The sequence below is a fragment of the Lagopus muta genome, chromosome 3 (genome assembly GCF_023343835.1).
Source record: "Lagopus muta isolate bLagMut1 chromosome 3, bLagMut1 primary, whole genome shotgun sequence".
Taxonomy (NCBI): domain Eukaryota; kingdom Metazoa; phylum Chordata; class Aves; order Galliformes; family Phasianidae; genus Lagopus; species Lagopus muta.
Genome location: NC_064435.1, coordinates 28,061,250 through 28,085,935, shown reverse-complemented (window position 1 = coordinate 28,085,935; position 24,686 = coordinate 28,061,250). Strand labels below are relative to the sequence as shown.

At 40.6% G+C, this 24,686-nt stretch overlaps 1 protein-coding gene across 1 annotated transcript; it reads left to right on the top strand.

Moving 5' to 3' along the window:
* Window positions 1-19,784: 19,784 nt before the first annotated feature.
* MRPL53 (mitochondrial ribosomal protein L53) lies at window positions 19,785-24,281 on the top strand. Its single transcript, XM_048938622.1, has 3 exons — window positions 19,785-19,918; window positions 21,667-21,779; window positions 23,432-24,281. Exons 1-3 carry the CDS (start codon window positions 19,830-19,832, stop codon window positions 23,554-23,556), a joined length of 327 nt encoding a protein of 108 aa, XP_048794579.1. The 5' UTR covers window positions 19,785-19,829; the 3' UTR covers window positions 23,557-24,281.
* The last annotated feature ends 405 nt before the right edge of the window (window positions 24,282-24,686 follow it).

The window sequence follows — 24,686 nt, the reverse complement described above, 5'->3', positions numbered from 1 at the left end:
GAGCAGGGAGGGAGGAGCCCCAGCCTGTGCAGTGCTGATGTCCTGACTGACTCGTGCCCATGGCATCATTTCCTGAGTGCTACAAGACCAAAACAGTGCTGGAGCTGGGGATATGCAGAGATCTACTGCCCAGTCCCATTTGCTCCGTACCCTTTTCTCATTTTTCAGCTGTACCTGTGGGACTCTAGTATCTCCTTACCCTCTCTGGCGATCACCAACCTGTCCCTGACTCCCTTAGCTACTTGCTTATGGTGGCATCCAAGCTGAGATTCAGCCTGTGCATCTTTGCAGCTCCTTTCTCTTCCTCCTCTCACCTCGTGACTAAAATTCCCTACTCCAAAGCCCTTCTACAAAAAGTTCAAGTCTTGGCACGTAACAATGAGTGAATCACAGTATTTTCTATGTCCAAGGAATGTAATGGAAGAAAATACCTTTTCATATTCTTTACCATAGCAAGGTCACAGCTGGATGCCTCTGACAGTTCTCTAAGCCTTTGTTTCTTCTGTCAGTGTATGGCTACAAGGAGTCTTTGCCTCCTACATTATTAGCTTGCAGAAACAAAAGCAATGATTTCAGTTACTTTTGTAAAAATCAAGAAAATAATTTTTATCTTGGCAGATGATCAAGGCAAACTTCAAACATGACCTTTCTTACCACTTCTGTTCTTTATATCGTAGTCCTTCCATATTAATTTATTGCAGAAGCAGAACTGGAAAAGGCAGTATTTTCTTAGCTCTTACATAAAACTGTTTCTGTGCTAAAAAGCTTTTTGTCACTTGGTAGTGGAGCAGCAAATCAATGGGTGAAGAACTGTGAGTCACAGGAGGGAGTAAGAATTGCGGTGACTCCTTTGAGTTCAAAATCTCAAGGCCTCATCAACCAAGACTGATAAGATGTAGGCAAAAAAACAGGATGCTGAGTTCTGATAAAGAAGCTTCTTCACAGCTAACCATCTTATCATTTCACCCCTGCTCAGTGAGCACACACAGAGACCCTGTTACGTCTCCAGCTGCTTTTCCAGTCAACACAGCCAGCTGAATTCATAGCAGAGACCTCCTAGGACACTGTCTTCATGCCAGTATGTTTTTTAAAATCAGTATACAATGTATAGATAGATGGAATATACATATATACAGTCACTTCTATTGTCTGCCATTTTAAACACTTTCAATGCAGTATTCAGCTAAAGGCTAGCAGAAAAGTCCCTTTGATCATAGCTTTCCTTCATCTGGGATTGCAACGATAGTGATGGCAGAAAGACACGTTGCTTCTTCTCTAGACTGATATAAAAGTAATCCCATAGCAAATAATATCTACCAAAATAATTGCAATCACCTGTCATGATATTACATGGAATATTTCTCCAGGCAGCTGACTCTAGTGCTGATGATGCTCCTTCTCTAGTTTGTTCTTGAGCTTTACCCAAATGGTCCTACAAATGCTTGCTTGTACATGTGCTTCCAGAGTCTTCATCAGGGTTGGATTTCAGTCCTGCCTCTTCTGCTCTCAGAACTTTCTCCATGACTGCTGCCAGTCTCATCCTGATTTTAAAAATGCATTTGATAAACCATAATAGCCATCAAATGCATCTGTAGACTCATCCTGGGTGAATTCCTTGCCAAACTTGTATTCCAATAACTATCATTAATGTCTTAACCTACAACTAGGGTCCAAAACACCATCCTCAAACAAAGGTTGTGTTTAAGGACACTTGCTGTAGTGCAGTGTAGCTAAAAGCCAAACAAAAGCCTGTGTTAATACAACCAATAATGCAATGTGGATACAGAAGTCAAAACTCTTTCGTAAGGATTTTAGGTCTCCTTTCCCATATAGAATCCCTCTACATTGCAGCCTTTCTAGCCCTGCTACACCTGTGCAGTAAGTTGCAGGGCTATGAGGAAACCTTGTGCTATGTGGAATAGAAGACATCTGCAAAGCTCCTTACATCATCTATGTGCACAATTCTCACTTCCCAGCAGGCTGTTTCTGCCATGAAGAGAGGAGAGAAAGGTCTTACTTAGACTTCCATAGGAATATCAAGAAATCATGGGGCCTCTTTCTCAATGCAACATCAGGAGTGCTCCACAGCAGTGAATCCTAGTTTTAAGAATCTGGTATGACATGTGGTAGCATACATGAACATCAAGCAGCGTGTTTTGTCCTTACATGCCTATCAGGGCAAGGTGAGCCATGTAACATCATAGTAACACCACTCATTCTTAAGGGTTTTCATTAAAATAAGGTTGTGATGGTTTTACCCAAATGAACACAATGCTCCCTCACTGCACATCCTCAAAGGAAGAGAGGAAGAAAATATGAAAAAAAAAGTGCTCAAGGTTCAAGATAAGGACAGAAAGATTTCTCACCAATTACCATTATGGGCAAAACAGACTCAGAGTAGGAAGATCAATACAATTTATTAACTACTGCGAATGAATAGAGCAGTGAGAAAAGTAAAAGCAACTAAAAAAACCTAAAAACTAAAAATACCTTCCTCACAATCCCTTTCCTAAATCATCACTCATGGCTCTGCTGTGTCAGTGGCAGGTCCCTTTTGGAGAAGCTGGAGCTGTCTCTGATCTAACAGGGCAGCTTCTTCTGCTTGGGAGCTCTTCTCACGCAGGCCATCCCTACAGCCCCCATACTACCCAAAACTTTGCTGCATAAATCCAATGCAAGGGGAGAAAGTAACTGTTAATATGTGTAACTTGTGGGTCTGGTTCTGCTCTCCCTAGCTAAAGCGGGATTGCACTGGTAGGTGTGAGAGCTGAAGAATCACTTGACTTCATGCCGAGCTGGTTGTGGTTGGTAGTACATTGGTATATGTGTGATGGTTGTGAGCTGGTACATAAGCAGAGACCATATTAGCATTTCAAGCATGAGGACAGATGTGTTTCTTGTGTATAGGTGAACAAGCTTCTTCAAACCAGGATTTCTCAGTTTGCCTAATAGAACTTCAACATTTCCATTGCAACCAGCATGTGCCATTACAAGGCTGTAAGAACATCAGCGTGGATCGGTGTGACTTACCATTTCAGAGTAAAATTGGCTTTGTTGATATGAAATTAGTGTACTTTGTGGATTGATTTACACCTAAGCATGGAAAGCCAAGAAAGGTGGTGATGCTAGTCTTTCTCTGCCTGTTTGTAGCTAATGCCTTCTCTGATTTTAACTTGTGGCCTGGTAGGAATGGTTGCCATTGAACAGTAAGGGGAAGAGAGGAAAAATAAAGAACAGCTGGGCTTAATGAGCTGTAACAGCTGCAGGTATTAAAGCAGTGTGTACACTTGTCATTCAAAGAGTTTCTACATGTATATAGATGACAAGCTCTTTAAATCAAGACTTTTGTTACAGAGGCCACAACAGGCATACTGCTATTAAGGGTTCAGAACTTGGTATCTTAAATTATGTTATTTGCCACAAACAAGTCCAAACCAACATAATTTATGGAGGCAGGAACAATCAATCTGTATTTTAATGTATGATGGACCTTTCATTCTGGACTACGTCACTGGCTTCCTACTACAGTTGTCCTTCCCTCTCACATTGTACATTAGTCTGTATGAGTGTTTCCAAGGCAAGTTCCTACAAAGCTGGTCGAGGAATCATTTATTCTTCCGAAGACTGTTCCAAAGGTGATGCATCAATGGTTTCAAACCTTTGTGCAGTGCTCAAGTGTAGCTGGAAATGAAAAAGCTGAACTCCACTGAAGGGAAATGTGATCACTTTATAATTCCAGTGAAAGCATTAAAAATAAATCATATGTTAAGAGGATATCTGGACTTCTACACCAACAAAATCTTAAATGACAGGATCTGGTATTGGAAACATGGAATTTTCTCCGTGGGATTAAAGATGTCAATTCATCCTTCTGCAGATAAATTTAACTGCTTAATTTTAGACTGAGATTAACTATTTTTCATGATAGTAGCTTGACAGTTTTCAGTATCTAAACGAGACCAGGGTGAAATTGTGATGAAAAAACTTTTCATATCAGTAATTTATTCTTTAAACCAATGCTAATAGTTAGTCCTAGGGCTAGAAATTTAATAACGACATAACAATTATTGAAGATTGCTTAGAGGAAATTAAATGCCCCCAAAAGGTGTTGCTCTTACAATAACGGCAATATCTGTGCTTAAAATTCAAATCAGCTTTTCCTAATTACCCATGAAAAATTACTATTTCACTTTTATGGATTCAACCCACAGAAATCTTCTTCCTTCAAACAGCTACCTGGAGATATGAGGTCAGCAAATAGTGCTGCAGCTGTCCCCAGGTCTGTGAACTCCGCGTCTCTGAAGGCGACTCAGCTGTGAGGAGTCAAATGTGCCGCTTTGTCAAGGGGCTGGTGCTTGGCAGACTTCTGTAACGCGTCTCCTGCCAAGAGCTCTTTCCAGCAGACGGTAACAGCTGGGTTATGACTGACTTCGAAAAGTGCAGAAGGAGTCCTTATGAAGGGCCCATTGTACTATCCCAGTGATTTTTTCTTGTGAGTGGGTTTTTGCTATGCCGTGGCATCATTTATTCAGGCAGTTGGGGAGGATGTGCGTTAAGACAGCTGGTGCGGTAAAGCAGAGTGCTGAGTTACAGAAGTCCCAGTGACTTGAATGGGATTTCTCCTTTTTGTGTATGAAATATAGAGCTTATAGGAGAAGGGGCTCTTCTTACTGCTGATGTTTGAAAATACTTGTGATACTGAATGTTTTTATTACTGTAAGAGTGGCTATTCAGCCACTGTAAAGGCAATTTAGGAAAAAGCAGAAGAGCGCCTCGATCTCTATAGCAATCTTTTTACTAATGGATAGATCCGTGTCACACAACACTCTGTACAACAAATGACTATGTAAACCAATTTTCTCATTCTAAATGTATATTATAAATAAACAGTTTATGTCAAAATTGTACCAAAAATGTGTGTTTTGTGTATCAATAAATCTTGTTTCACTGCTCTGTTGTTCTAGAAATAGTTTTATTTTACTCATATTATGCTGTCAAATCGTTCTTTAGGCTGCTCTGGAGAAACCAGAAGTCTAATTAGCAGGCCTGTAATGGCTCAGCAATCTGTATTTTCAAATCCTGGTTGACATCCAATACTCAAGAATCCAAATTTCATTCAAAGATTTTTTTTTTTTCTGATTGTACCTCCAGCACATGTCAAAGCTGTAATGCATGCCAGCTTCCACACAGCTTAAGCAATGCCAGTAAAAGCTTTTCCCCTTCATTCAGATACAAATTACTGTGCACTAAATCCTTGTTTTTAAAGCAGATAAGGAAGGAGAAGATTCTGCAGACATGAAGTTTTATGGCATCTCTCATTAACATCAACATAGGAGGTGTCTGGCCTGTGGTCACATCTTGAAATTTTTGTGGTAGCTCTTGTGCTTACATACAATAGCCAATTGAAGTTCTTATTTGGTGACATTTTCAACTTGCCATCATTTGGAAGCAGGGTTCTGTTGCTCCTGTTGTCTTCATGTGGGGTCTGTCAGACAGTAATTCCCCATCTTTTCATTTTGAATACTTAGAATTATAGAATCACAGAATGCCCTGGGTTGACAAAGACCTCAAAGATCTTTAGCTACATGCAGGGTCACCAACCACCAGAGCAGGCTGCCCAGAGCCACATCCAGCCTGGCCTTGAATGCCTCCAGGGATAGAGCATCCACAACCTCCTCGGGCAACCTGTTCCAGTGTGTCACCACCCTCTGTGTGAAAAACTTCCTCCTAAAGAATCATGGAATCATTTAGGTTTGAGAATACTACTAGAGATCATTAAGTTCAATCATCACCTAATACTACCAAGTACACTACTAACCCTTATCCCTAAAGGGATAATGTCCAATGTGCAGCTGATGGAAAGCTAGTGGTTTAAATCTGAGCAAGTTTCATGGGAAGAAATGGGCAGCTCTTAACCTTCCTACAGTAATGACAGAAACATGAAGAGTATAACTAATGCTACATCAGAGAGCCCATGCAAAGAATCATAGAACCATAGAATTGCCCAAGTTGGAAAAGGCCTTAAAGATCATCGAGTCCAACCATGACCTAACCATACTACCCTAACTCTAAATCATGTCCCTGTCACAGTGTAGAACATACTTGGGTAGATATTTTTATATCTTCTTGAGCGTAGGGGAATCCCTGGAAATCAATACCATTAGCTTTGCTCCTTGAAGGACTACTAACAAAAAAATCACCTATCTAATCTGTCAAAAACCAAGGCAAATCTGCGTTGCTTGGTTCTCATGCTGATGGCAATAAAATACCAGGCAAAGATCTAAAGCCAAGACCTTCAGGTGCCATGATGGGGCCTGATTGTCACTATTCAGACTGCAAACAATATTGTTAACATCTCACAAATGTATAGATTTCTTCAGCACTAAGTCACTTGCTCAAAACCTCAAATCAAGTCCAAAATGCATCAGATAACCAGAGGGAAAAGATAGAGTAGGTTTTGCTGTAATACATAGTACTGTAAATCAGGAGGAATTCCTTTAATACATACAGGATTAAGGTAGATTTACAGGAGAGTGGCCAAAAGAATAGAGCCATGGAGTTCTGAACTGCCCTGACACAGGGATTTATTTAGTTTTGGGCATTTTCTCCAGATAATTGCACAGTAGAAAGGCTGTGTCTGTACAGAGGAATAACAAAATCATCTTTACTTTATTACTGTTGCTCTAATGCTAACATCTGCCAATTAGTGTTGTGCTATTGTCCAGATCACATGTGGATTCTGCCCTTCGCAGCCCCCATGGTCCCAGCAGGGCCCTAATTCAGCCCCACTAAAAAGCTCCTGCAAAAGAAGATACTGGGTATGTGCTTAAAGCCTGGCACAGAAGTAGTGCAAGCCCTCCTAATTGTGCTTTTGAGTTGTTTTTATCTCCTGTTGTTTGAATCTCCCTGCATCTTGTTTTTGTCTGTCCAGAAGACAACACATATGTTACTCTGAAAGTAATACTGCTTATTTATTTCCACGGAAACTACAACAGATACAAAGAGCACAATAACACTGTTTGACAGAGCAAATTCTCAGCAACTAAACACTATTTTTCAACACAGTCACCATCATTAGCTATGCATTTTCACCAGCGATGAACAAAAGCCTGCATTCTGCGCTCATAAAAATTTGCACCATCAGAGTTGTTTCACAGCTGCTATGACAGCATTGTTGCTAGGAAAATGTTGCCCATACAGTCCTTCTTTCATCAGCCCAAACAGATGGAAGTCAGAAGGTGCCAAATCTGGACTGTACAATGAGTGCGGTAGGACAGTACAGCCAAGATTGGCGATGTGCTCCACAGTCTTCAAACTGGCATGAAGCCTGGTGTTACCATGCTGCACGAGCAAGGTTGTCTTCTTCTCTGGCCTGACTCTGGAAGTTTGGGCCTTTGGCTCAACCAGCATCGTGATGCAGTGGTCAGAGTTGATGGTTTGTGCAGGTTCCATGAAATCCAGAAGGCTCACCCCTTGTCTTTCACGTCACTGTCCCCACTGCTGAAACACCACCCATCACTTCACAGTTCTCACATTCACTGTTTGGGCTGCATAAGCATTCAGCAAGCATCAGTGAATACCAATGGGTGCAATTTTTTTCCACACAGATGAACTCAGTGACACACATTTGCTTCATTCATTCATGTCAGACCTCATTGTCAGAGTGCCCCTCTGCTGCCATCTGGTACAACATGGAATGGAATATCGGTGGGAAGGTTCAACCCCTACTGCTACACCACCAACATCTGCCTCTAATGGTGTGGGCCAACAGAATAAAATAGGGGGCATTACTTTTGGATATAAGGGAGTAGTAGAAAGAAACAACCAGTACTGAGGGACTGCTTTCCTGAACTATGTTCTTGTAGTCAAAGGCTGAGGGAACTAAAATGCAGCAGAGCTGCTGTACTTAACGGCACATGATAAAACTGTGATTTTTTCTAATCCTGCTTTTAAACCATTTATACCTTTAAGCCTGCTTTTATGTTTTCTTCCTGTGAGGCTTTCAACAAAGCCCCAACAACATCTGTCAGGCTGACAGTGAGGTTCAGAGGGTGCATTTCAAAGCTGTTGGGAAAAGCGTAGATGTAAAAGAAATTTTGCAGTCATACATAGTCATTCGGCCAGGGAACGCCTTAGGACAAATCTGATCAGTTACAACAAAATCTTACCACTTAAATTTCAACTGTTCAGTATTAAAATCCTTGTCACATAAATTTAAGGAATTATGTACATTCTGTGAACAGAAAATAGACAATTACACCCAGCTCAAGCCACTTGGGCTCCTTCAGATGGCTTCCACCTGCACAGATCAATCTGTTAATGTTTTTATTATGGGACCTGGAAAGATTAAAATCATGCATTTTACCTCTGTCTAGAGGAAATTCTCTTTTCTTCCCCCCTGGCAGTACTGATACACCATCACTGGCCACTCTAATTCTAGAGACTGATGAAGAACCAGTGAAAACTCTCTTCTGTGTTTCCCTTGCAACATGGCTTTTTATTTCATATAAGGTCCTCCAAATTTGTTTCAGTGTTTAACCCTTACTTTTATGCTGAACCTTACCAGCCAGTCTGCGAGTGCAAGAAATGGTAATCAACAATAGTTTCAAGTGTAGAATATATATTTTTTGGAGGAAAGCAAACCTGATGTTATTTTTCCTGTCTTTGTGAGGCCATTGCACAACGCTTCCAAACAGCTGGAGTAATCATTGAAATGATCCAAATTTAAGTACCCTGAGAGTGATGCCTGCACTTATCTAAGGAACATTCATTTGAGCATATTAATGTTAAAAATCCCCTGGCAAAAAAATTATTTTTCTTACAGTGCACTGTACAGTGGGAAAAACATAACTTTTCTGCTTCGAGTGCTTTATAGAATTATCTGATAGTTCAGCTCAATCCAAAGAGCACAAAAGCCCCTTTGTTATAACCACAAAAACCCGCTAGATAATTGCTGAATGAAGGAGGCTGCGTAAACTGCATAAGCTGCAAATATGGCCACATGCTTCAGCACTGGAGTTTTTCCACTCTGGTTTAAAGCTGCCACCCCAGGGCAGGACTGCACTTCCCAGACACGTGAGAGCATCTCAGCACCTTTGATCCAAAATTTTGGCTTTTCTTTTTGGACAACCAGCAATACCAAATTTTTTTCTGGGAGCAGCCCAAGCTGGAAAGATGGGATTCTTCTCCCTACGCTCCACAAGCCTGTCCGCTACTATCACTGCAATAGGCAACATCAGATCTGTTGTGTTCCTAAGAAAAACACACAGAATTCATCCAGTTAGGCAAGAAAGAACTAACAGATTATCTGTTCAATAGGGAAGGCATGGCAGGTGAGCTACATGGGAAACTAAGGTCATTTGCTGGCATGGCTGACACTGTGTTCAGCTATCCTGACCTCATCTCACAGCTAAGATGAAGGAAATTAGCAGTGAGGTTGACTTGTCAGTGACTATTTTCACTGACATCTCACAGGCTGCTGCCATTTGTTTACTTTCATTCTCCTTGATAGCTTGGGGCAGGAAGAAGAAAATTGCATTGCCCGAAAATCCTCCAAATCTAGCTGCATTCTTCAATTGAAATTTTTTATCACTGACCTTTCTTTCTCCTATCAAGGAGAATATGTCACAAGCAAACTATCAGTTCTTTCCTGACTTGTCATAACAACACTAATACATGTTCTCCTCCCCTTTTTTTTTTATCATTGTGTGATCTTTACTCATGAAACAATTGCATGCTCAAAAAAAAGATGGAAAAATTACATAGAAAATTATAAATATTATCTCTTTTCCTCTTTTGTAGCTCTTGGCAGACAGAAATGTAAGGAGACTGAATTCTGATTGGCTTCCTCAGACCAGAATCTTCTGTTGTACAAACCTTACAGAAGAGAGATGCAATTCTTGCGAGATCAGTCAAAATTTATTCTCACCTCCCATTAAATTATAATATTTGCTATTCTTTCAGAATCCAGTAATGTAAGTGCACTTTAGATATCCTTTGGAGGCACTTTGGGATATCCAGGTCATCTACATGGGCTGGCAGACGCAACAGGGTACCTATGGGAAGATCCAGACCTTCCTATAAGGTAGATGGTTCTAGACCAGGCAGGATGAACTGTGTCTAAAGTAACACTAAGCTCCCATGTACAGACAGCTGAATCCTGGACAGGAGTGGAGCTCTTTGACACTTCTTTTTTTTTTTTTTTTTCTATTGGGTCCTTTTGAATTTGCTCAAATTAAGCAGAAAGAGACAACAATTTCTTTAAAAACAAAGGCAGAGTGGTGGATGTTGCTGTGGCCAACAAGTTTTCTCCCATGATCATTCCTCATCTTCCACCAAAGAAACTTTAGGTCAGCAGAGCAGCCAATAATGCTTCCAGACCACCCAGAGCTGCAAAGCACAGGGAAGGTAGGAGGCAGCAGGGAAGTCCTAGGCTCTCTTAAGTACATAGAACTGGCCATAATGAGCATGCCAAACTTATAAGTCACCAAAGACTCTGTGGAGGACAATGGTCTCCAAAAGAAAAAAACAAAACAACCCACATCCAGGAAAAACAGCAGAAAGGCATCAAAAATGTAGTGGGGTGTCTTTTACCTTACATTTGCTTAAATTCATCAGACATGTTTACGACAATGAGAAAAGAAATCAGGGTAACACAAGTCTTGCAGGCAGGATGATAATATAGAAAAAACAAACTTGGATGGACAGGGCCAATTAGACGATCTTTACCTGCCAGGAAAGACATAGCTTTGCCACAGTAATCACTGCAAGAAAAGCACACAAAAGACTGATTCTTTCTTCTTCAAATGCAAATAAGATTTGGAGTACATCGTGCCATGTGGCACACATGTCAGGGAAATGAAAGGCATCTGATATTTGCTTAGCTTCCAACAAGAGAGTAGCATTTTGGCACAGCTCAAGCGGCAAAGAAAAGCAGGTGTGAGGTATGAATTTCACATTACCTGCTTTTATTGCCAGCATTACACGCTCTGCTACTTCAATTGCAATCTCACATTTTTAGGGGGCAGAAAAATGCCATTGTGAAATATCCAAGAAAAAAATTACACAATCTCTGGTTGTTCAGCTGTAGTTTGAGAAAATGCTTTCTGGGAAAATCCATTAAAGAAAATCTCATCTGACTTGTCTATCTGAAAGTGTGAGTGAGCTCCACATAATGTTGGCACAGTTAGGCACTGCCATTATTTCTTTGACATTTTTTCAGGAATTCATGCTAATTTGGTATTAGTTAGATTGCTACCCTTGCTTTAAAGAGCTTTTATTTAGTTGTATTCAGAAGTTGCAACAAAACTTTGGAAGCAGCGTCACCTGGATAAATGTAATGCCAGCTAATTATTGACTCCAAATGTGCACAGGCCTTATACCCCAACAGTGCCATCCTTTCCTATGCTAATATTACCTTTACCATTAACCAGCAGTTTCCAAGCAACTTACTTCTACCTTTTGATAGTGCAACTGATGCAGTACTTAAAGGCTTTAAAGAATATTTAATTGAGACATCTCTTTACTGAATGTCATCTTAAAAAAATGTGCTGTTTTTTTTTCCCCCAGCTCAATACATCTGGTATTTCCTCTGTGTGAAAGTAGATCAAGGCAAAGTGACCATCAGCCTTTTCAGCTGGGTTTTCAAGGAGAGGCCAAGCAGTGCTGCATGGACCACATCAGGCTCCCAAAGGGGCAGAGCAATCTCTGATGCATTGACAGTGAGAAAGGAGTTGATAGCACATCACATCTAAACAGCTTGTATTCATGCATACTTTTGTGCTGGGTGAGTCCTATGGAAAACTGCACCTATGAAAGCAGGCTAAAACTGCTTCAAATTTGACTACTCTTCCTAATGGAAGATTTTTGTAAATACATGAACGACCTTATCACTGCCATAGAACTTCTCTTCAGATGGCTTCCTCGTTTTTCTCCTATAAATTGATCATTCTAGGGGATGGGAAGCCAGTTACACATAGATTTAAATCTCAGGTTGACAGAAAGAGCTATTTTATGGCCTGCAAGGGTGTGTGGTATCACTCAAAAATCAGCAGTTTCAGTAAATTTGTTGGTGGCTTCAGCAAGTTTCTGATGAGGATCAGAATCCTGATCAACCATCTCTCCTCGTAAAATGAAATTTTAGCAACAAGGAGAAAGAATAATGGTTTAGATTAGCATCTCCCTGACAACAACTTCTTTCAGGACCCATCTGCTTTTGTGAAGCTCCTTTCAGCTTGCAGTCCCCACATTTCTAGAGAGGGCAGCAGCTGGGTAACTGTTCCTTCACATGTATTTTTATTTTGTGACTCCTTTAGACCTTCTGCAGGTGATCTAAGAGGGAGAAAGAGGATGAGTCATAACCTGAGTTTGTGAAGGACCATATAATTAGAGAGAAATAAAAATGCATTACTGATATAAGCATGGTGAAAAAAATGTGTATATCTGAAAGCAATATAAAGAATATCAAGCATCTTTGAGAAGAAAGGCTTTATGACTCATTGCACTATTGCAGTGAGAATATAAACAGTGGAGAACACTGACTGGGATAAGGAAGGTACGTAACATAAAGCAAAAATGCCATGTATGTCATGTGACAGATGTGATTACGCTCCCCAGGGGCTCCCAACACATCGGTGAGTCAACACTGATATTAAAGGTCAGAAATGGTGGACGCAAATCATAAAAGGGAATAAAGAAATCTCCACCCGTGAAGTACTTTAATGAGGTGAAACTTCCTGTCACAACTGTAAAGTTTATCTGTATTGATGATGTCCTGAAAGCCCCAGGAGAGGGTGAGGCAGAAGAAGCTTGTTAAGAAAATGAGCAGCACAGAGGATTTAGAACTTACACATATCACTACCAAACAGCCCAAATCAATAACTGAAGTAGTCTATACACATATGTATGAGGCTGGGAGATTAAATTCTACCTCGGAGCTGAACTTCTCTGCTTAATTACAAATACATAAAAGCCAAACAAAAGGAGTCACAGGCAATGTGATGGAGACCTGGCTCACCGCAAGCATTCCACAGGAGCTGTCTGCTGCCATAAATGTATCTTGGGAGACCCCACGGGCAGTTTCCTTTCTGCTGTGCACTACCACTGTTCTCCCACGGTGTGCTCATTTTAGATTAAGCAAGGCAACAGCACCATTCCGATCAGTTTGGACAGCAGAGAACCTGCACAGAACCTTCATGAGCTCACTACAAATCCTGCACAGATCACTAAGGGTGCAAAGGTGGAAAACCACTTTAACAAATGATATTTGCTTTATTTATTTATTAACTGGCAAAATACACTTAAACAAAATTTGCCAGTTTTACTATTAATGTGGCATTCCATATTACTAATTTCATCTGTTTAGTATTATTTCCCCGGGAATACCTATCTAAATTGTCACCTGCTGCCTGCTGTTTATACAGTATACTTATCTGTAACAACTCCTGCGTTATTTGTTCTCTTCTATCTCCTGATGGGCTTACTTCATTTAGTACAGAATAATGTGATTATCACACTATTATTATAATCACCTGACAAATACACTGAAATGGCTCAGATCTGTATCCTACTAATTGCTGCACTGTCTGTACTTATCACTGACTGCACTGCATCTCAAATTCTTGTGTGAAACCAACAGAATCATACTTTTCCTGTGCTATGCTGGTTTTTAGCCACACATACATGTCTATTATTCTAATCCAATATCAGACAATATATTCATGATCCAGTTGCTAAGGGGTTTGTTTCAGTTTCTTCATAAGCGAACACAAAACTGCAAAGACAGAATGAGCTTCACGTGAAGGATTTAATACAGAAAATAGCTGTATTTAGATTTAACATACAGCATATGTTTATTATGGGAAACTACATTATGGAAATTCCACTACATGGAATTACATTATTGAATTTAGTAGCTTATTGCGCAGTTGATATGTAATAAGTAATAAGTAATATGGTCTTCTAATCACATAGGTGGAAAGAATTCTCTGGAGTGACTCCTTGAGAGATCTCATAGCAATTACTAGATAAAATAAAATGAAACTGGTTACAGAAAATTGTTAGATAAAAATGCTCTATTTTTTTATCTACTTCCCTTATGTCTGCTAACTAAGCACTTAATGCTTGAAATTCTATCTGTGTTAAGAGAGTATTCTATACTGTAATCTATAGTTCTTGTGGGTAATGTCTAGTTATCTTCCTGAAGTCTATAGAAATAGAGGTAAAAACCGATGCAGAAATAATCTCAAGAATATCAGATGGAAGTTCCTGCCATGGAAAGAATTGAAGTATATAGAAAGAGTCTTTTGGCTAGTCACCAGGTTCAATTGAGCAGTATTGGTAGAGTTTGCTGACAATACTAATAGCCTTAGACTTCAATCTACAGGCACAGCTATTCTTAGCAGAACACAGGGAAAACAAACTGCTTCGCTTACAGTATTCAAACAGTGCAGCATACCCTTAGAAGAGAGGTCCAAACGTCAATACTGCTGAGCTCCACACAGTTTGTAATAAGTTATCCAAAGAACAGGCAAACTTCCAGGAAGCACTTGAAAACATAGGTCAAAATTCACGTAACTGCTTCTCCAAATTTTGCAGTGAGGACCCTTCTGTAAGCTTTTCTCTCTTAAATTACAACAAGGTTTCTGCTAAAAGAATGTCTCTCAAATGAGAATGTGTCTGTGGGTCACTTCTGTGTATGGACCTTTACAGTCAAAATATGCACATGTCATCCACCTGGAGTTCCATGCAGTTCCAGACCTCAAGGACTCGAGTGCTAACCTTGGGTGTTTGCCACTCATCTCAGCTCATCTCTGTGCCTTGCGCTATTATGATAATGAGTTTTATTTGCAGGAAGCAACTGCATATTTTAAATCAGCACAAAAATCCAAATGATAGTGCATGAAGTCAATGTAGTATTTATTAGACAGAGAAGAAAAACAGATGAAGTAAAGCTTTTGTTCTGTCTCATATGAAGATGTAGCTATTATCAAGAAATTAAGTTACAAAAGCCAGGAACCGGCACAGTATGTTCTTGGCCTGATAAATACTGCATATTATTTCAGCAAACATTTCTGCTGGCAATTGGTAGCCTCAGGCAATAGAAATGCATGTTTGCAGAGGAGTAAAGAGCAACTAGGGAATCTGTTTATTCATTCCCGTAAAAGCTTTCCTAAACTGATACGCAGAGTTACTATTTCAGAATGAACTATAAACCAAGCTCATCATAAGCAGCATTTTTGCAAGTTGAGTTTATTTCTGAAAACAACATTAACAGCATTCAACTGTTAGTTGCTTTATAAATGGTATATAAATTCAGTAGTATTATTAGTACAGAACTATGTTTAACTTCCACAGTTTTCAGAGGTATAAAGTACCTGTGTGAGTTCTTTTCTTTGGGGAAAAATAAGAGTAAATGGCAAGTAAGAATATTTGGTTTGAAGGAAGAAACAAACCAAGACACAAACACAGTCTGGTTGATATTTTTATGACTCAATACAATAAGCAGTGCTGCTCCAGTACAGCAGGGGATTTATCCCAATGTCCTTCAGCACGGCACTACTATTTTATAATGACTTCCTGCAAACCCTCTGTGATCTTGACCTTCTCTGCCTGTAGCTCTTGCAAGGATATACTTCATGATGCCAGAGTGTTTTTCTGCTTCCAGAGAGAGCTCATTTTTACTGTCAGCCCCAGTACATTGTCCTCCTCAAAGGGCCTCTGCTGGTTGGCCATGCAGAAGCATCACCTCCATACAGAAAAGGCACGTTGCCAGATACGCGTTGGCTCACCTCTCCTTAGCAGTGGCTACTGCTCTAAAGGCAGGATTACATTTTACTCCTAGACTATACAGTGTTATAGTTAGATGTGTGGACATGAACTGTTGATTGCTAAGTAACACATCTATCAGTATTTGTGACAAGACTCAGTGAAAAGAAAAAAGGATAAAGTTGCAAAGGAAGGAATCAGCTGAGAGTAAGCATAGATAATGGACTCCAGAACCAATAAGCATATGGTGGTATAATGCCATACCCTCCAGAACCAATAAGCATATGGTGGTATAATGCCATACCTGCAATGATGTCTTGAGAACCCCCCATCATGCAATGTTTTGGATGAGAATCTGAAAGACTACCAGATTTTAAGGGAAGAAATAAACTGAAGAGCAATCAAAAGCCCTCGTCAAGATACTAAAAAACAGACGTGCCCGAACTATAGAGACATTAGACATTAGACTCCAGGACATCTGAAATGTTAACCTTTCTATAGTCAGAAAACATTACAGAAAAGGGAAGTGGTAAGTAAAGAATCCTCCCTGGATCTAAAGGAGCTGCGAAGATTAATGAGAAAACATGAAAACTGACCAACTGTAATTAATATGATGGCCTTTTCCTGAACATCTTTGTAATTAAAATGTAAAAGGTAGCTGCATTTTTTCCTTGCTATATATTGTGCCTATGTGTAAATCGTCTACGGACTCATGACTACACTTCTGTGAAAGTAACCACATGAAAGTCTGTAGACTTGGGATGAGGCAGCATTTTTAATAAAAAAGATCAACCTAGTGAAAGGAATACTAAATTAGTGATAATATATTTTATTCCTCTTCATGTTACTCTGCTTTGGGAATGTGTATGATTATCACTGGGTACCGGAATCATGAATCAATCAGTTTCCAAAGCACATCTCTGGAGACCAGTCTCAAATGTGGGCATTTGAGAGCTCACAGATTACTTGCATGAACTGGATATACTAATCCAAGGTCTTTCAGGGATAAATCATCAGTTTTTCTGAAAAGGCATAAAAATGTTTTGCTGCAGAGATCAGCTCAAATTACAGAGCTGTAAATTGAGGGTAGTCAGACATACCTGTGTTTAGTATCACCTGGGCTTAAAGGCAGATGAAGAAATTGTGTTCTTTTTAATAGCTGTGTCACCTTGCAAGCTATCTATCTAATTTAGCACTCCTTCAGCAGAATTACCATAAGCGAAAATTACTGCTTCTAGACTGTATGGAGAAATCATGCTTGTCAACCTGTAAGGAAGGATCCATAGCCCCTTGGTTTCTATGCACAGACACATTTTATTCTCTGAAGAAAACAATACAAAGCCTTTCAGTTCCCAAGTACCTGTTCTTTCATGATTAAGCCAATCTCTCAGTCTTAAAAAAAATTAAAAACTGGTCTAAAAATCATAGAATCATAGAATGGCTTGGCTTGGAACAGAACTTACAGATCATTAAATTTCAGTCCCCTGCTAATGCAGTTCAGTAAGGCCAAATGCAAGGTGCTGCACTTGGGTTGGGGCAATCCCAGGCATTTATACAAACTGGGGGAAGATCTCCTTGAGAGCAGCCCTGCGGAGAAGGACTTGGAGGTCCTGGTGGACGAGAAGCTGGACATGAGCCAGCAGTGTGTGCTTGCAGCCAGGAAGGCCAACTGTGTTCTGGGCTGCATGAAAAAAGGGGTGGCCAGCAGGTGATTGTCCCCCTCTACTCAGCTCTTGTGAGGCCCCATCTGCAGTACTGCATCCAGGCCCTCAGTACAGGAAGGACGTGGAGCTCTTGGAGCGGGTCCAGAGAAGGACCAGTGAGATGACCAGAGGGCTGGAGCACCTCTGAGGAAAGGTTGAGGGAATTGGACTTGTTTAGCTTGGAGAACAGAAGGCTCCAGGGAGACCTCATTGTGGCCTTCCAGAAGGGAGCATATAAACAAGACAGGGAATGACTGTTTATGAGGGTGAATAGTGACAGGACAAGGGGGAATGGTTTTAAACTGAGACAGGGGAGATTTAGGTTAGATATTAGGAGGAAGTTTTTCACACAGAGACTAGTGACACGCTGGAACAGGTTGCCCAAGGAGGTTGTGGATGCCCCATCCCTGGAGGCATTCAAGGCCAGGCTGGATGTGGCTCTGGGTAGCCTGGTCTGGTGGTTGGTAACTCTGCACATAGCAGGGGGTTGAAACTAGATGATCATTGTGGTCATTTTCAACCCAGGAAGAAATATAAAATATTTTTTCAATGTCCATTTTGAAGCCATTAAGTGTCACAGCAGATCCAATGAGTAGAGTGGGATCCTTAGAAAAAAGTGATCATTTTCTCACCCTCATTCCTTTGCTGTTTGTATTTTTTCAGTGCTGTCACAGAAGCTGATGGAAATTTTGCTACAGATTTTTAAATTGAATAAATCAAGCTCTTTGTGATAAATGAACATATATTGAGATTTTGTAATTTACTTTTGCCTCCTAAGTATAAACTATTCAATTTACCTGGTCCTAAATCTGATACCTTACTCAAGAAAAATTCTATTTACATCAGTCACTTACCGGTTACAGAGGATTCTTTCAAAAGACATCTCACAGAAATGTATTGTTTTTCACAGTGGAAAGAATAATGTATTTGGGGGGAGGGAAGGGTGTGTGTGGAAGAGAACAAAAACATTAAAACCATATCAACACTTCTAAGTTTAGTTTTGCTATTTAATTTCTACTGAATAAATATCAGTGAAGAGAACGGTTTTTCTTAGTAACTGTATGATTAAAAAATATTTAACAGAGGATGTTCAAAAAACAAAGATAAGCTGTATGAATAGGTTACCCTTTACAAAGGATGCCAGATGTTTAATGCACACTGGAAACATAAGTCTGTAGTGAATACTAAACACAAATTCTCAACGTGCTCAAATGCCATTTACTACTGTGCTCCTTCCATCCTATCCCTAATCCTTAGTAAACTCTCCATAGTGCTGAGCTGAACAAAGTGACAGATCGCTGCAACCATTTATCAAGGAGGTTTCTGCCATCTAGCGGAAAATATATTGCTTGCAGCAGCCACACGACAATCCGAAAACCTTTGTTCAAGGATTGCGTATGCAACTGCTGAACCCAACCCGTTTTATTAAATGTGCTCCCTTCCAGTAGCATTGCCTTTTACAGCAAGCCTCTGTTTGGGCTGATACATTGAAAAATACTGCCTCTAAATGATCCTTCGTCATACTGGCTGCCCCTTATACTTATCCTCACTCATATCCTTACTACCCCTTATACTTACTCTCGTTCATATCCTCATTTTTTCGGTCATCGAAGAATCACAGAAAGGCTCTGGATGGAAGGGACCTCAAGAATCAAGATGCTCCAACCTCCCTGCCGCATCCATGGCCACCACCCTCCATATCTAATACTAGACCAGGCTGCCCAGAGCCCCATCCAACCTCACATGGGGACAGAATCAACATGAAGACAGCCAAACGCGGACTTGCTCAGCAACCCAGCTCCTCACGTTAGGGGTGAGATACCACTGCTTCCCGACAGCTTCATTCCACACCCCGTGACACAGCGGCACAAGGGCCAGAGATCTTTTCTGGGCATTTTATGTCCAAAGATTTTTTTTCTTTTTTCCCTAACTGCAGCTACTATTCAAACAAAAAACATTACCTCTTTCTGCGTACCTTTTTAAATTTTTTTTTTTTAATTTTTTTCCCCATTTTTCTCTTTCCAGTATCCTCAGAGGATCACAGCTATGACAGCGATGACACCAAGACACCAACTCCAACCGAGAAGCTCCAAACAAGGAATATTACCAGAACAAACGCAACCACAATTAAAGCATACTTGCACAGAGGCAGAGCAGCCTGCTGCTATGTGGAACACGTAAAACCAAACGCTGTTTAGCAGCAGCTCGTTACAAACGCTGGCACCGCAGCCCGGCGCCGACAGCATGGCCGCCGTCCCCTGCGGACTCCATTTCCCAGGCGGCTCCGAGGTACGCGGCCGCCAGCGCCGGCCCGCCGCTGCGAGGGGCTGCCGGGACTCGTAGTGCCGGGGCGGAAAGAAGATGGCGTCCCGGATCCATGTGGTGCTGCGGCCCGTGAAGAGTATCGTAGTCCGCTTCTGTCCCTTCGAGTCCAACGTGGAGAGCACCAGGTGAGGGGCATCGGCCCAGCCGCGGGGCTGCGAGCCGAGCGATGCTCGGCCTGGAGCGCGACTCGGTGCTGCGTGTTACCGCCGGAGCCACACGACCTTTAGGGTCCCTTCCGACCCAACCCCGCTGTGGTTCTATGATGTGGTTCTACGAAGGCCGCGGAGCAGCGCTGGCTGCCGCCCTGACAGCCAACGCAGCGCTGCTGCTGCCTGAGGAAAAAGTAGTGAGGCCCGCAGTGTCGGGCAGGTGGCAGCGCCTTCTGCTCGCATTTTGAGGAGTCTGCCCTTCTTAGACTTCCACAGCTGCTCTGCTGCCGTGATCTTAATCTTTGAAGGCTCGCATTTATCAGGCTTCATCTTAACTCTAGTCCAGACAGAACCGTAACATTCTGGGGTGATGGAGAAGACAGTGCATTTATCTAAAGGGTTTTCCTGGTAACTGTCACCAGGATCACAGAATCAGAGTTGTAGGGGCTGGAAGGGACCTCCAGAAATCATCGAGTCCAACCCTCCTGCAGAGCAGGCTTCCTAGAGCATGCTGCACAGGTAGGCATCCAAGGAGTTCTTGAATGTCTCCAGAGAAGGAGACTCCACAACCTCCCGTACTGTGAAGATGTTTTTTCACATATTGATGTGGAACTTTCTGTGCTTCAGTTTGTGGCCATTTCTCCTTGTCTTGTCCCCACAGACCACTGAAAAGAGGTTGGCCATGTTCCTTTGACTCCCACACTTAAGATATTTACGGACACTCAGATCTCCTCTGAGATCAGATCTCCTCTCAGTCTTCTTTTCTCAAGGCTGACCAGACCCAGGTCGCTCACCTTGATAAGAGAGGTGCTCCAGGCCTTTTTACCATCTTCATGGCCCTCCACTGGACTCTTTCCAGGAGATCCTTGTTTTTTTTTATAGCGGAGAGGATGTGTTTGTTTTGTGTAGTTCTGTAGAGGACCTCAGGGTCTCCATGTAAACTTTTGTGTGTAGAACCAGGAGTTAGACTCAGTGGTGCCCTTCTGGCTTGAAGTATTCTGTATAAGCATGAGCATCTGGCTTTACCAGCAGTCCCTGGAGATGTACCTCTTAGAGCTGCTGAACCCACAGATGAGAAGCTGCAGTTCCTCATCCAAGTGGTGATAGTGGGAGGCAGTATTCCTGGTGATTGTCTATTGAGAAAATCTAAGTGATTATGCTTCTTGAGGGATGTAAGCTCTGCACCAGAGGATTGTAAAGTGACATTTTGCAATAGATTTTCAGACATGTCTACTTTTGAAATGCACTATTATCACAGCTTAACTTGGAATGTCTTTGAACTGCCAGAATGTGAGCCGAATGGTATGTTTTTCACATATCTACAGAAGATGTACTAAAGATGTATAAATAAATGCTGCCTCAAACTCAAACAACAAAACAGTGGTAAGCAAGCAGCGTATAAAGAAAAATGTAAGTTGCCTTGCTGACTCTTATTATTAACTCATCAGAGAAATTCAGAAAGTGTATGAGCTTGCTGAAATTCTTTGGTATACTTTTTACGTGTTAGCATATAAGAAGTCCACCAGCATGTAAGTAATCATCTGGATTGCTGCCTGATAAGAAGTGCATGTCTGACGTTACTGAATATAAATCCTGTTCTATTTATACTTTTGTCACCCAGCAATGTCAAACTATTCAAATGTTTTTCATGCACCTGTCATATATTTACTGTAATTTACTGTAATACTGTAAAATGCTCAGTGTATTTTAAAATATATTTTCAGAACATTTCTCCAATGTATAAACCATAAGAGAATCCAAGCCACTAACAGGAACTGTGAAGTGTCTGCAGATGTGAGACACGACGGATCTGAACCGCTTGTAGATGTTATGTTTGGTAAGAGTTCATTTTTAATCTTCACAAGAAGTCCTTCCAGGTTTGTGGTTTTGCAGTGTTTCCTCTGATAATTTTTGCTGTGATTAATTTTTTTTTTAATTATTTTTAATTCTCTTCCACACCTGGATGTTGCCCAGCTTGGAGAGAAAAAGGAAGTCACTAACACTAACATGTACATATACAAGTCTTCACTAGACCTAACTGTTGTATAGAGTTGAGTCCACTTTAGCAATGGGATACTTGTGTAACCTTGCAGTCAAGGTCATTTCCAGGAAAATAAGTGTAGCTCTGCTTTGATGTAAGAATCTGTTCACGTTCTCTATTTTTGTTTGTTTGTTTTCTATGGTAGAGACATCTGTCTTGAGATTAGACAAGTTTAATACTTGTAGTTCTTTATGCAACTGAATAACTTGCTATGTAGCTGGAAGGAACTGCTCATGTGAGACCATACATGTGCAGGCAGACTTACAGAATGAGGTCAACTGATGTACAGCAAATTTGTTATTTTCCTTTGGAGACCCAGCAAGTATGCAGGGAATTGATAGTGGAAGTTTCATCAGTTGTGGAAGCAGCCCAGATTCAAGGCTGTGAACAGATGGCTGTAATCTGATTTTGTCCTTTTCTCGGGCTGTATCTTCTTTCCTGCTGTGCTGTAATGGCCCAGTATGGCACGTAGCCCATTAAAGTTTTCATTATATTTTTTCCTGTTAACCACTTTTCTTTAAGCTTTTCTATGTTTAATGAATCAGTAGAAATGTTGAGAGTGCTGAATGTACTTGTTTTGCTGAGGAAAGCCAAATTATTTCAGTGTTGACAGAGGTTTCTCCCTCTCTCATGCCTCTTCTTTTCCCATGCTTGACTGTATCTGTGATGTATTAAGACTTAAGCAGTAAAGCTTAGTGTTTTTCACAGTAAAGCAGTACAATTTATTTCAATAATGCCAAGAGCCACAGCTTTGAACTCCACTTTCTAAGAGCTGATTAATTTCCAAGGGAAGAATTTGCAGCCCTTCCAGTTGGCAAGTGTGATTGGAACATGGATGCCATGCATAGTACTGCATTAAATGGGTTTGAGTACATCTTTTATATTTGCAAGTCTTGCAAAAATCAAAAAATAACTTAGGTACCATCCTTAATTTCTAATGCTCCCTCACTGTTTTAAAGTGCTTTATTATCCCCAAGAATTTACAAATCCAAGTATTGTCTACTTTTTAATGTTATAGCCACCAGATTGTGTAAACCATTTCACTGTTTTGGCTAAAGAAGTGAGTTAAATGGACTGTATATGACATGTTGCTAAAACTCTGAGCCATGTGTGGAAATTATGCCTACCAGTGCCTTCTGTGCCTTCTGTTAAATGACTTTGATGGCATAGTGTGAGCTATTCTTCAACGATATGCTCTTACCATTCATACATCTTGAGAACTGTTTCTTATTTTTGGATAATGCAGTACAGAAATTAAGATTAGATGTTAATAGTTACAGTTTAATATATTTGTTTATTCCATAATAGGATTTCTTGCTAAGTGGACTACTTTCTAATCAGACAAGATGAGCAGGGTATTTGGATATATAAATGCAAGCCAGAAGTGCATACAAAAGTAATTGTGACTTAAAACATTTGTAAGTTCTTAAAATTTCTTTCCTTTCCAGCTGATGGAGAGCGACTGATAATGAAAGGAGCCAACCTGACAACAATTGAAATGTTAACAGCATTGGGGTCCAGATGTAATGCAAAAGAGCTTGCTGCAGAACAGAAAAGCAAGAAGAATCCCTGAGGAACAGAACAACTGTGTTGCATTTGCATCCGTTATAACAAGAGGCTGCAAAGAGAGATTTTCTCCAATGCAACAAATCCTGAGAGGTGGCCAAAAACTGACCAGTTTAATGTGGAGCAGAATCAACTATTGAAGTTCTTCACCGTCTTCCCTGAAAAGAAAACACAGTGGATCAACAAATTGTATGGCAGCAGAGGATTGAAATGGCTTAAGATATGTGAATGCAGCAGCCTCTTATCTGCATGTTGGACTAATGTCACATTTTTGCATATAAATATGAATATGCACATTGGTTATTAAATTAATTAGTGCTAAAGAGAAGACAGGTGTCTCTAGACATTATTTCCAATGAATTTTAAAGTACTCATCACTGATGTAGCTGAGAAACAACAGCCTGCAAATACAGAGTAGATTTTCAGATACTCAGTTTACACTCTGTCTGTTGCTAAGTCCCTGCCATTTTCTTCCTCTGTTATTCAAGAAAGTGTGATATTTGCCAAATGTAAATTTAGCTCAGCAATTAAAGTAACAAGGTAATGGGATTGTGAATACACAGTAGAGGTACTCATTGGGCATAAAAGTAGCAAAATTTAGCTCAAAGGGAAACATAAGCTAGTGTTTTTGGTAATTGGAGAAAAGAGCTATCTTTGAAGTTCAGTTCTGAAATATTTTTGTCACTCACATTTGGGAGATTTCATTAAATGTTTCATAAAGATCAAAGGAGAGCTTTATTTGGTGTTTATAGTCTTGTGTCCTACCCTGTTATTTGCTTAGGTGTCTCATCTGTATTGCACAGAGCTTTGGGTTTGGGAGGGCTGATCTGTCCTCAGGCTGTGCTGGTGAAAGTGTCAACTGCACATGTATTTCACGTGCATCTGTTCTAGTTCTTACTGAAAGAGTCATTACATTTCAGTTCTGAAAGATTGCAGGTGCAGTCCTATTGGGGGTATTCTACACATTGTTAATCAAGTGCTTGAATTTTTATAAAATTCTAGTACATGTATTTCCAACATGAATTTGTCGACAGACTTAAGGCAAAAATCTGTATCTAAAATTGATGTTACTTTACTTTTGCCAAGATTCATGAACAGACACTGTCCTTTCTGAAGGTGCTGTCAAGGTCTTCACAG